General features: G+C 43.5%; 1 protein-coding gene across 2 annotated transcripts in view; it reads left to right on the plus strand.

Annotated features, from left to right (window-relative positions):
- The window catches only part of SLC12A8 (solute carrier family 12 member 8), a 147553-nt gene that overhangs the window by 8495 nt on the left and 125066 nt on the right, over positions 1 to 13992 (plus strand). For both annotated transcript variants that reach the window (XM_043875234.1, XM_043875235.1), the window contains exon 3: positions 11977 to 12123. In XM_043875234.1, coding sequence (XP_043731169.1) covers positions 11977 to 12123 — 147 coding nt within the window. The remainder of the gene's footprint in view (positions 1 to 11976; positions 12124 to 13992) is intronic.

The following is a 13992-nucleotide window of genomic DNA, read 5'->3' on the forward strand; positions in this document are numbered from 1 at the left end:
GAAGGCATGCTCCTGGCCAGCTGTGTGCTATCTATAAGAGCTGATTAGGGTTGATCTGTTCCCTGAACTGCAGGATTTTTAAGATGTCATAATGTCATAAGACAGGAAAAAACAGGATTAATATATTCTGCCTAGCTATGAATGAATGAACTAGATGACTTAAAAATTTCTTTCTGCCTTAGGGTATATTTCATCCATGGTCAAATACAGAAAAGAACGCAGTCCTTTATTTAATAGTTTGGAGTTTGGAAGGAGAATCCTAGAGGCTGTGTTAATGATTCTGAAGTACTTTTCTTATAATTTGTGTAAGGAGCTGCTAGGTGGTGCTTAGACTCTGGTCTGGCCTGATTGAACAACCTGGCTTCCTATAGGAGTGGATGACAGAATTTTAGCTTATTTTTCCATTTATTTTATTCTTTTGCTGACAAAATCTCTCTCTTCAGGATAGAAGTTTAAATACTAGATAGATCTATATTCATAAAACAATATCAAATAAAAAACATTTAAAGAAATATGCATACCTTATGGAGTGTAATTCAGTATCTCTTTTTGCTCTTTTCCAGGCAAGAATACTGGAGTAGGTTGCCATTCCCTTCTCCAGGGGATCTTCCCAACCCAGAGATCGAACCCAGGTCTCCCACACTGCAGATGGATTCTTTACTGTCTGAGCCAGCAGGGAAGACTTGTTTGCTCTTTAATCATTATCAAGTAGTAATGTAGGGCTTCCCAGGTGGCGCTAGTGGTAAAGAACCCACCTGCCAGTGCAGGAGATATAAAAGACGGGGGTTCAATCCCTGGGATCGGGAAGGTCCCCTGGAAGAGGAAATGGCAACCCACTCTAGTATTCTTGCCTGGGAAATCACATGGACAGAGAAGCCTGGCTGGCTACAGTTCATGGGGTCCCAAGGAGTTGAGCACAACTGAGCGTGCATTTGTGCAAGTGCCTGTGCACGCACATGCACACACACACACAGACACATACTCTCAAGTAGTAATGTAATCTGATTCTTAAAACTTGTTTTCTTTCTTTCTGAATTTAGCAACTTAGTCAAAAGACTGCAGAGGTTGTAGTGATGGTGGTATGCTTCAGAATAGCTCAGCATGAACAGTCTTCAGAGGTAGTACTGCTCTGGTGTGAATACCTGTCTAGTAGGATATTGTTGTCATTGTCACTTATCAGGAGAAAGGTACATTTCTTTTGTTTTTGTTTTGTTGTGCAAGCGTTCTCTTCTTTATATGAACGGGCATAAAGAAAGAGAAAAAGATAGTGAAGTAAAAACCACTGGTCTGTGTAAAAAAATTCCAGGATATGCTTTTTACAATCTGCAGATAGCTTGTAAATCACATCCACAGTCTCTGTCAGAAGTTGCAGGATTTAGGTGCTTACCAATGAACTTGAAGCCATGGTAGTCTAGTGACCCTCATTTAGCCAAAAATAGTTTTGTTTGATCCTGATGATAAATTTGCTCTAAAGTGAGTCTCAGTGTTCATAGAACTTAAAAAAGAGAAGGCCATGGCTCATTTTGAGTAGCTTGCCCTTTTTATTTTAGGCAATTATCAGTTTAAAAAAAAAAACCAAAGCACAGGCAAATTTTAATTTTAAACAAAGATATACACATGTATGGACAGACATTAATTTTATCAAAGAAATTTAAGCAGACTGTACATTCAAAATGTGATTCAGATCACAGGTATCTTTTGGTGTATCCATCCATTGCATAAAGTGAGGTTGAGTTATAAATAAATTTCTAACTTGAGGTCAGCATTTTATTTTTCAAATATTCCTAATATGTGATAGATTTTTCTTCAAATAAAATTTGTTATTATTTATATCATAGAAGTACTACATGTATGCAGTAAAAACATTTTTTAAGCAAAAGAATGATACAAAATTAAAAGCTTTCTTCCTCTCTCCCATTACCGCCATTCCCCAGAGACAGTCGCTAATGGTTTATAACTTTAAATATTTTATTTATACCTCAGTTTCTTGACTACATTATCAATTTAATATACATTTACTTATTGCTTCCCAGTATGAAAAAAGAGGACATTGGCACATTTACCCTTTTCTCTCATTTCATTTCTAATTTTTTGTTAGTTGGAATGTTACTTTTACATTGTCATGGTTTATAAAATTTATATATATATATTTTTTTTTAACTGTAATAAGTATTTCCATGTTTGTTATAGTTGCTTATAAAAACTTTACATGTGTAAATAGCATTTATTGTAGTAAGAAATATAAATGTGTATGTTTAACTGGAAAACCAAGTGACGTTATCAGACTCATGGAGGAGAAAACACAGGCCTAAGTTGTTAAAGCTTTGCTGCTTCTGAGCAATAAAGTCTTAATTTTTTTTCAAGTATCCTTTAATTCTTCTGGTTCATATGCAGCTGCTGCTGTTTGTTATATCCCCTGTCACTTTTTCTTGAATGTTCTTCTCTTTGGGATGACAGCAAATTTTTTCATATATGGATTGGTGGTGGTAGATTACTCTTTCTAACTATAGAAGCATGGGAGGCCAAATTGTTTTCATGTACTTCAAAAATAACGTCTCAAAAAAAAAAAAAAATAACGTCTCACAGCAGATTGAATGCAGGAGATATGAGAGTCCAGATGTATTCTATCAAGCCAGAGATTAAAATGTTTTCATTAAATGTTTTTACTTGGGAAAGTAGTTATTTTTCATGCAAACATGAGACTTATTTTAACAGATAATAGGTTTATTATTATCATGTTTAAGTGATTAATAACTATTTTAAAATATCTCCCTTTAAGTTTCTAATACAGTAAATATTGATAGTTATAGTTCACATAAACAAAAACTCTTGGGGATCCTCAGTAATTTTTAAGAATGTAAAAGGATCTGGAGATCAAAAAGTTTGAGAACAGCTGCTCTAGAGATTAAACATACATTTAAAAATGTTCACAGTTTGTTTAGAGTTAATATTATACCGCTTCAGTGTAAAATGTAGGAACTTGGCAATCACAGAGGCCTGTTTCCCAGCTCTGCCCTTTAGCCTTTTATGCTATAAGTGCCATATGTGTTACATCCATTACATGATGAAACCTCCAAGATGATGTTATTCCCAATGATTGCTGTGGCCTGTGTCTGCTCCTAGCATTTGCTGGCTCTGAACCTGGAACTTCTCAGGTGCCTTGGAAGACAGCTCTTCTCTTAGCTGCCCTGGGCTGCTCCATCATGTGCCTTCTTTTGCCCATCCAAGCCCATATGCAGGAATCTCTCCAAATATCTGATCTGCTAGTAGCACTTGTTTTTTTCCCTTCTAGTTGTAACTATGATTTGATACATAAAAAAAAGCCCACATCTTTTCTGTTATTGTCATGGTAATTTGGAAGATAGGAAAGTGCATATTCTGCTGTCTTAAAAGAGATTTTTTTTTTTTTCCAGTGGGTTTTGTCATACATTGATATGAATCAGCCATGGATTTACATGTATTCCCAATCCCGATCCCCCCTCCCACCTCCCTCTCCACCCGATTCCTCTGGGTCTTCCCAGTGCACCAGATATTTAATGTCACTTTCTAAAGCACATTTTATTCATTCATTCATTCCACTAACACATTTAGTAAGCACCTGTTCCATGTTGAGCACTGGGGGTACAAGAGTGAACAAACTATTTTTTCAATATCTATGGGTTTCTTTTAAAAAATAAAAAATAAAAATTGTGTTTATTTTTAAACTTTTGATATTTTTGATACCATTTCGCACTTATAGGAAGTTGCAGTAGTACAAGGAACTGCCATATACTCTTGACTCAGGTTTACCAGTTGTTAACATGTTGTCCTTTTGCTTTATTATTTGTGTGCTCTCTTTTGCTCTTGCTCTCTGTCTCTAAATTTCTATTCCATATGTATGTTTTGATACATATTATGTTCTATTATAGGCTTCCTAGGTGGCTCAGAGGCAAAGAATTCACCTGCCAATGCAAGAGCCATAGGAAATGCAGGTTCGATCCATGGGTCAGGAAGATCCTCTGGAGGAGGAAATGGCAACCCACTCCAGTATTTTGCTGGGATAATCCCATGGACAGAGGAGCCTGGCAGGGTGCAGTCCATGGTGTTGCAAAGAGTTAGACACGACTGAGCACATATTCTATTGTATGTATTTTTTTCCTGAACAACTTGGAAGTAATTTGTAGACATCATATTCCCTTATCCATAAATATTTCAGTGTCTATTTCCTAAGAATAGGGCTTTTCTTTTACCTAACCACAGTATATTTATCAAGATCAAGACATTTAGAGAATTTCTTGGTGGTTCAGTGGTTGACACTCCACGCTTTCACTGCTGAGGGCCTGCATTCAAATCCCTGGCCAGGGAACTAGGATCCCACAAGCTGCTTGGTGTGGCCAAATAAAATAGCCATAGTGCATGCCTGGATGGCCAGACTATGGATTTTTTTTTTTTTTTAAAGATCAAGACATTTAAAATTGATCAATCTTATTATCTAATCCACAGTTTCACAGTCCACTTTTGCCAGTTATCCCACTGATATCCTGTCGCTTTTTCCCTCAGACCAGGAGTCAGTCCAGCATCACACAGGGCATTCAGTCATCATGCTTCACTCAGTCTCATTTAATCTGGAACAATTCCTTAGCCTTTCTTTGTCTTTCATGACCTTGACTTTTTTTTTTTTTTTTTGCAAAACACAGGTTAGTTGTTTTGTAGAATGTTCCTCAGTCTGGGACATGATCTCTTATGATTAGATTTGGGGTTTGTATTTTGGGCAGGAACCCATAGAATGATATTACATTCTTTTCCAGACATCATGTTAGGAGAGAGGTACAGGGTTTCTGCTTGTTCCATTATTGGTAATGTTAACTTTGGCTAGCATTTCAGGTGGTGCCCACTAGGTTAATCCAGTCTGAAGTTACTAATTTTACTTTTGTAGTTAATACATAATTTGTTAGGGATACTTTTGAGACTATGGAAATATCCAGTTCCTCATATATCTCCTACCCACTAGCTTTAGCATCAGTTGTTGATTCTTAGCAGAATCAGTTATTACTGTGATGGCTGCAGAATGATGATTTTCTCACACCATCATTTTTTCTACATATATCAGTTGGTCTTCTACTAAAAAGGATTTTCCCTCTTTCTGCTTGTTTTAACTTATTCATTTACTTATATCTGTATGGACTTAGATTCTTATTTTTTCCATGAGTATTCTATTGCTATAATTATTGATTTTGATGCTCAAATCATTCCAGATTTGGCCAGTGGGTGCCCTTGCAGGCTGTTTCCTATTTCCTTTAGACACATCCTCATCATTTTTAGGAGCACTTCCTTACTTTCTGACAGAAAATATTTTAGGTTCATTTTGTATCTTCTCTGCCTCGGCCCTGAATCAGCTATTCCTCCAAAGAGCTCTGGCTCAGTAAGGTGAGAAATGGTATTTAAAGACCAAGATCTGGGTGTTAGATATGTTCATTGCTACTGGGGTGTCTTACCTTGTAGACCCTTTAAGTAGACAGAAGGAATATATGTTTATATCTTCCTCTGCATATTAAAAACTATGAATTCAAACTGATGCCTCTCATTCTGATTTATCACCCCAGGGTTCTTCTTCCTTAATTTTAACTGCCTTCTCCAACAGTGAGAAACTTGACTGTCAGTCAATATATTTACTTCTTTGCTCAATCCTATAATCATGGAAAGCAGATTAACTCCTACCCCTGCAAAAAACAAACTTTCTTTCTAGAATGCATGTTACACGTGTGCTCAGTTGCTAAGTCACGTCTGACCCTGTAACACTGGACTGTAGCCTGCCAAGCTCCTCTGTCCATAGGATCTCCCAGGCAAGAATACTGGAGTGGGGTCCAATTTCCTTCTCCAGGAGATCTTCCCAATCCAGGGATCAAACCCGCGACTCCTGCATTGGCTTTACCTCTGAGCCACCAGGGAAGCCTAGAATTTGTGTTAGTTTATAGTTATTTGTCTTTAGACTGAAAGCACATAGTCAAAATAATATGTTCAAAAATTACTCTGCTCTGTTTTTTTCCCACCTTCAGTGTGGTTATATTTTTCTTTAGAAATAGTTAGGTTAATTTGTTTCTGCATTCTTAGAGTTTTTCTCTCTCATCCTGTTGATTTGATTTGATTTTGTTTAATTTTGAGTATGTAAAACACTATGTGATTCCAAAAGTCAAAAGTACTTAGTACATAGGAATTCTTGAATGAGTATAGTATTGTCTTATTCACTGAGCCACCTAGAAGAATAAATCTTTTGCAGTTGATATTTAGCAAGTTTGCCTGTTACTGGTGAAGGGCATTAGGGTCTGTGTTTGTCCTCCTGATATTAAGCCGAGATAGATTGTCTAGTGACAGCCCGAGTCTTGCAGGAAGCTTCTGTCCTCTTGTCAAGGAGACCGGGAAGGGAAGGGGAAGCTCTTGTTTAGGTGGCCATGGCATTGCTGCTGTGGGAATTTAGATTTGTGGGATGGTATTAGGTGTCCAGAGCATAGTGTCTTTGGGTTGTGCATTCTGAGTGCAGAAGTGACTGCTCTGTGGGGAATGAGCTGCTGCTGTGTGGCTCTAAGAGGCAGAACCTCACCAGGAATTCCCACCAGCACCAACATTTTCACAGCATCTGAGGGTCTTGCCACTCCTATGCCTGTATGGTTCTATGACCAGGTTGTTCCTTGAGACATTCCTAGCCTTGGACCAGGATCAGCACACACAGGATGGAAAAACCACAGATCAAGCATCTGGAGCTACTGTTATGGAGACGCTGGCTTTTGAACTCATTCCATGCAGATTTCCACATAGCCACAAAGATCTCACATTGCTAGGAATGACTAAATCAATATTGACCAAGGGTGCTGCCCAGATTCAGATCCAAGGAAATCAGACTTTGACCACTCCTGGTGAGTCCCTGCCACTTCCCCTCTGGAGCAGTTTCCATGACCAGCATCAGTCTGGTAGCAGAGCGCTGATCGGATGCCCATTTGCAAACTCTTAGTGCAACAGAGAAGGCGCCAGCTGCCCCAGCACTGGGACTGAGCAGGGCTGAGCTGTAAAGGATTCATGTTTCAGGTGAAGATTCACCTGAAACATGAGGCCAGGTTAGTTGGGCTAATAGAAGAGTACAGTCAATTAGACATCTTTCCTTTCCCTCTCAACTGCCCTGAAGAAATCCTCACACATGTTTAAAACTGCCTGATGTGCTTCATGCTTACCAAAAAACCTTTCACAATTATCACCTCATCTAAACTATGCAGCCCACCCCAAGGCAGGTATGTAGCTGCCTGCATTGGCCACAGGTGGCCGTGGCCATGGAGCCTGCTGCCCCCCACCCAGCTCTGCCTGTGGTGCTTATTCAGAGTCAGAGAGGAATGTGGCTGGTGCCCACTCTGCCCACCGGGTCACAGGCCAGCAGCAGCTTGGGATCTTCTCTGATGTGTGACTGATAATTAAATAACTAGTGTTCAGAGAGCAAGCTGCTGGCATATGTGTGTGCTCCGGGGAGCATATGTGTGTGTCTTTGGGAGGGAGGGCCAGGTCATGTCCTGCTCTGACCTGCTCCTGACCCAAGTGGGCAGAAGCCAGATTCTTTTTCTCCAGCTGCTGGCAGAAAGAAGAGGTGTCATCTCACATTTCAGGTGTGCTCGCTCAGGCATGCTTGGCAGCCTGCGGGAAGGAGGTGGCTGTCTGATAGGAAGGCTCCGGGGCAGGAGCTTGCGTGGCCCCCTGTGGCAGAGCGTCTGTCTCTTCAGCCCCGCTTGTTGCATGCTAGAAGCAGTGTGTCCCACTCTGGACACATTTCAGGATGCAATTTCCCTGCCTTCCCAGGCATTCTGCAGAAGAGTGAAGATTCTCTACTCACAAGAGAAAGACTTCTACTTCAGAACTAAAACATCCACCCCGCAGCTGTGGTGTCTCCAGTGTGGTTTCAGCCCTTGGCTTAGAGGGACCAGGCCCTGGCTCCTTGTTCTGGGAGGTCAGGAAGGGAAGCCCTAGCAACAAGCATCATGCAGGTGTGATCGCCCGGCCAGACTCCAACTTGCTGTGCCCCAGAACCTGCCAAGTGTCCACTTGAGGGGCCTCAAGGAAGAGAGGAACCTGCCCCTTGAGCATGTGTGTGCCTTTCTGAGGGATGCTTTGCCCCTCTTGCTTTGCTTTCTCTTCTTCCTTAGTTTCCACCCCTGTCTCCCAGAAGCCTCACTGCTGGGCACACACGTTGTCTTACTGCCGTCCGCCTTTCCCCCACAACCTGTTATGTCTGTGCCATAGAGCACTGAATGATACTCCTGTTATTTTGGAATAGATGACTGGGACCCAAATCTGAAGACAGTTTCTGAGTGAGTTATCAACAGTTGGTGCCAATCACAAGATAGCCCAGAACTGGCCCAACTATCACCCCTGTCACCCAGTGATTCCACTGCCCTCCCCCGGGCACCAGAAATGACTGGGCAGAGGCACAAAGGAAGTGTCTGTGGGCCACAGCCTCTGCGGGAGAGGGTATCGTAGATGAGCTGGGGTTCCTTAACCTCCCATAAAGGAGGGAGTTGGGTTTGAGACCCCCAAGTGTGGGGAAAAGCTGATACTCTGTCCTTGGTTGGAGGTCTGCATATGCTGAGGACATGGCTCTGCCTGCAGCCTGTCTGAGCAAGACCTGGGGGTATTTAGAGAGCTGGCAGGACAGACAGAGGGCAGGGTTGGGATACTGTTATTTATGGTAAATACGGGCTTCCATGGTCGCTCAGATGGTAAAGAGTTTGCCTGCAATGCAGAAGACCCAGGTTCTATCCCTGGGTTGGCAAGATCCCTGGAGAAGGAAATGGCAACCCACTCCAGTATTCTTGCCTGGAGATTTCCATGGACAGAGGAGCCTGGCGGACTACAGGCCATAGGGTTGCAAAGAGCTGGACACGACTGAGCAACTAACACTTTCACTTTTTCACTTTCATGCTAATATGTGTTTGGCACAGAGCTCCTAAAACCCTTGGAATTCCCTAAGTGATAAAAGTGATAAGATGTCTTGATATTTATAACAAATGCATTTCAAGCACAACTGGGTTTATATTAATGAGGTGGCTTTTAGAACCATCTAAGGATGGGGGCTGTTTTTAGGGGAACCAACCATGTAATTAGAGGGTTGGAACTTAGAAGTGATAGAGTTGGAGGTTAAATCAGTCACCAGTGACCAGTGATTTAATCAATCATGCCTATGTGGTGAAGCCTCCTAAGAAAACCAAAAAAGAGGGTTTAGAGAGCCTCTGGCTTGGTGAGCATATGGAGATGAAGAGAGGGTGCCGCCCTCAGAGAAGGTGTGGATATCCCAGGCTCTTTCCCCAGCCTGGCCCTGGGCATATCCTCCATCCGGTGGTTTCTGAGTTCTAGCCTTTCATAATAAGCTGGTGATCTCTGAGTTCTGTGAGCTGCTCTAACAAATGAATTGAACCCAAGAAGTGGGTGGTGGGAACCTCCAATCAACAGCCCCTGGGAAGCTGTTTACCTTCCCAGATAAACACAGATTACAGCCTGAATTTGGAATTGGCATCTGCTGGACTGAGCCCTCGATTGTTGGATGACACCATCTCTGGATAGATGGTGTCAGAACTGAGTTGAATTACAGGACACCTAGCTGGTATCAGAGACTTGCTTGACAAGGGGAAAACACATACACATTGGAACTGGTGTAAGAACTGTACCAGCCCTGGGGCCACGCTGTTATTATGCAAGGGGGCTGGTTTGAGCTGTCACTCTCTCTGGCTAGTACTCTCCTACAAGGTCAACACTGGGGCCACCAAACTATTTCAAACCACGCATGCCTTTACCTACAGCTTTATTCTGAGGGTGAAGATCTCCTAAAGTTTCTGCCTCATTCGTGTGTGCGGCACCTTTAAGGCTGGTTTAGTCCAATGAGGTCCGGGTAGTGAAAGGCTTTTCATATCCTATTAGGTAACTAAACAAATAAACAAAACAGCCCTTCAGAGTGGAAATATGAAGACTGTGATGAATGATGAATAAAATTTCTAGAATCACAACAGGAATTTTAAGGATAAAGCAGGTGGTGCTGCTGTTGAGTCACTAAGTTGTATCTGGCTCTTTTGTGACCCCATGGACTGTAACCCACCAGGCTCTTCTGTCCATGGGATTTTTCTGGTGAGAATACTGGAGTGGGTTGCCATTTCCTTCTCCAGTAGATCTTCCCGACCCAGGGCTTTCCTGCATTGGCAGACAGATTCTTTACCACTGAACCACCAGTACTTAAGCAAAGTCCAGGTGTTAGAAATTGCATCATAAAGAGTGAAATTTAGGAGAGAAAAGAGCAAGTGAGCTGTGGTGCAGGTTTTACAGTCTGGGTTGGGGAACTGCAATCCAGCTGTGGACCTAGGGCAGTTGTGTCTCTCCTGGGCTCTCTTTCCTCAGCAGGCTGTAGACAGGGGCCCTCTCCCTGCCTGCCTCGGGGGCTGATGTGAGCACCAATGGAGAGAATTGATTTGGAAGCTGAAACCACTCTCTAAGTTATTACACCTTGTTGCTATTGTTATGGCTGTTTCTAATAAATAATAGACCTGCAACAAGCCGTGGTAGGAAGTGAACATAAGCAGAGACAGGAAGTTGGGCCAGGTCCTGGGTTTTGAGATTAAGATCCTGGAAAGCAGTCTTATTATACTTACCCCAAGGTCCCTCGGTACCATTTGTTTGAAGACAAGCATAGGTTGGCAGGGTCTTTGCTCTGAACCATGATCACTGTTCTCATGTTAATTGACTTTCAGGAGATTGCTCATTAGTAGTTTACTAAAGACAGATGAACAGAAATACACAGAGATGAAAGGCATTCCAGCTGGTGTCAGGGACTGTCAGAAACTCCAAGGAGTCCCCCGGCCCATCTGTCTCATGTGGCTTCATTGATGTCTCTGATGATTATTTGAGGCCTTTTCTTCCTCTGTCGGTGCACAATACAAGGCAGGAAGCTGGTATCCTCTCCTTCTGTTTTAACTGAGTATAGCTGGATGCTGGGCTTGGTCCTAGATCATAGGCTGTTCTCAGATGTTCAGGGGCCTTGCCCCTGACTCTGGACCTCCGATTTCCCCTGTCACTTGACTTTCCTGCCTTCTCTCTGAAGTTACAGCTCACATACATGCACCAGTCAGGCTTATTGCTCACAATGGGTCTTAACTGGGTGCCTCTCTCCCCGGTCCCCAGATGAGAATCACTCATCACTGTGGTGGCAGTTGGAGGCCATTGGAAGACTCTAGTGATGTTTGAATTTAATTACCAAACTTATGCAGAAGCAGTTCCTAGTGTGAGTGGCTACTGATTTTAAGATTATTTCCATAAGTTTTAGTCTTTCTAGTAAAGAGTTTCTGTATGAGTGCCTTTGTTATTTTTGAATTGGAAAAATGAGCAAAGTGTCTGTTTCACCACTTGTTAGCCTTCATTCCAGACAACTGCCAAACGATGCCTTGGGATTCTGTGGTCTGGGGTGAAGGGGCACTTAGGGATCACTGTCTCAGCTCATGTTCAGTGAGGAACACAGTCACTGCCCTAGGTTCTTTAAACAGAGGGAATTTAACATACAGAGTTCATTATAGAAGTGTTAGAAGGGCGGGAGCAACAAAAAGCTAAGTAAGGTTCCCCAAAGACTAGTAACTGCTGGAAGCTGCTATTCCTCCCTGGGAACAGAGGACTGAGAGGGAGGATGGTGTCACCCAGAGCTCGTGACCACTGTCTGAGCTGGAGCCCTGCATCCTGGTGGCTGGAACTCAGTCATGTGGCCACACCACCCATAAAGAGGCTAGGAAACAGTCTCCTGAGTGGCCAGAAGGAGAGGGAACAAAGTTTGCTGAGCAGCACGTTTGTGCTGCATGCGGGCATAGGAATCGCAGTGCGCGCAGGCCTGTGTGGCGTGAAGAAATGCAGAGCTTTAAAGCTGACTTCTCCCAGCAACGCCCCCCCCCCCCCAACTGCTGTTGAGTTGACCGCTGTGTGCCCTGTTTTCAGGAGGCCCTGGCCCAGCCCCAACCCTGGTGGAAGATCCAGCTGTTCGTATGGGAGCCAGTGCTGTTCGGGACCTGGGACGGTGTGTTCACCTCCTGCATGATCAACATTTTTGGGGTTGTCCTTTTCTTAAGGACCGGCTGGCTGGTGGTGAGTGATGAGCTGGTAGCCCTGGAGCCTCTTCTGGGCCTGGGACGTGGAAAGCTCTGTCGCCCTGGGGTATTCCACAGAGTGCTTGACAGATTCCTAAAGCACAGATGCTCCAGAGGCGGGAAACAAGATCACGCAGGTGGAGTAGCTAGCGTTGCTTTTAAGTGAGAATCCTGAGAACCTGGGCCTCAGACAGAGGATCATGTGGAAGCCTCCCCACGGATTTAACTACAAAAATGAGAGCCCAGAAGTCAGGGTGCATCTCGGGTGGGACTCGAGGTGGGTCAGAGAGAGCAGACTGATGGCAAGTTTGCCTCCAGTTTGTGACCCTTTCCAGCTTTCCTGGTGCCCTGCAACTTATCTGATGCCCCGCCTGGAGAGGCAGAGGGAATTGTACAGACCTACAGTCCTCCTCTATGCCTTTCTCTTCGCTTTCACTTCACTTCTGACACTACTGGTATCAGATATGTGTTTTTTCCCCCTCACCAAGCAATTGTGTAACACCAGCTGAGTATCCTACAATTTAACTCAATTCTACCACTGTCTACCTGGAGAGAGCATCATATGGCACAGGTTAAGGGCTCAGTCCCATGAAGCTGCCCCCACCTACTTCAGCTGCCAATCACAAGTCTAGGTTGCCCCTGTGCTTCAGGGGTTTCCCTGACACCTCCCCAAGATTCAGTTCACTTGCTAGAGCAGCTCACAGAACTCAGGGAAACACTTGTTTATGTTTACTAGCTTTTTAAAGGATATGATAAAAGATATAGATTGATAGACAGAAGAAGAGATCTGTAGGGCAAGGTCTGCAAGGGTCCTAGGAACAGGAGCTTCTGTTACCGTGGAGTTGAAGTGTATTACCCTCCTGATATGTGGATGTGTTCACCTACCTGGAAACTTTCTGAACCCCACACCTTGGGGATTTTTATAACAGCTTCAGCATACACGATCCATTATTGATTCCATTTCCAGCTGCTTTCCCCTCTCTAGAGAAGTGTGTGTGCATGTTGAGGATGGTGGTGGTGGAAACTCCCAGCTTCTAATCATGGCCTGGTCTTTCTGGTGATTAATCCCCACACAGGAACCTACTCACAGCTGCCTCATTAGAACAAGAGATGCTCCTAGGGCTCTTACCCCTTAGGAGTTTACAAGGGTTTTAGCAGCCCTGGGTCAGGGATGAAAAGTGAAAAAGTGTTAGTCACTCAGACGTGTCTGACTCTTTGTGACCCCATGGACTGTAGCCACCGGGCTCCTCTATCCATGGGATTCTCCAGGCAAGAATACTGGAATGGGTTGCCATTTCCTTCTCCAGGGGATCTTCCTGACCCAGGGATTGAACCTGGGTCTCCTGCACTGCAGACAGATTCTTTACCATCTGAGCCAGCAGGCTCAGGGATGGGGTCAAACACTAATATTAGAATGACAGATGTTCCTAGTGCTCTTGTCACTGGAGAAATGACAAGGTTTCAGGGACTTTGTTCCAGAAACCAGGTGCGGAGACCAATGTACAGTTGACCCCTGAACAATATGAGTTTGAACTACACACTCCATTTATCCTTGGATTTTTTCAATAAGTACTGTAGTACTACGTGGTCCACTTTTGGTTGAATCTGTGGATGTGAAATTGGTTAGGGAGGGCTGACTATGGAACCTGAGCATTCACAGATTTTGGTATCTGAGAGCAGTCCCAGAATTAATCCCTTGGGGATACTGAGGGATGGCTGTATTTATTTTCTGTCATCTCACAGAGGTAGAGAGAGAGAGAGGTGTGTGTATGTGTTTATTGTCAGATTTTGGCTCATGTGATTGTGGGGGCTGACAAGTCCAAAATCTGTAGGGTAAGTGAGATGCAGGTAAGAACTGAGTTGCAGG

This window comes from Cervus elaphus, chromosome 19 (assembly GCF_910594005.1).
Source record: "Cervus elaphus chromosome 19, mCerEla1.1, whole genome shotgun sequence".
In the NCBI taxonomy this organism is placed as follows: Eukaryota; Metazoa; Chordata; class Mammalia; order Artiodactyla; family Cervidae; genus Cervus; species Cervus elaphus.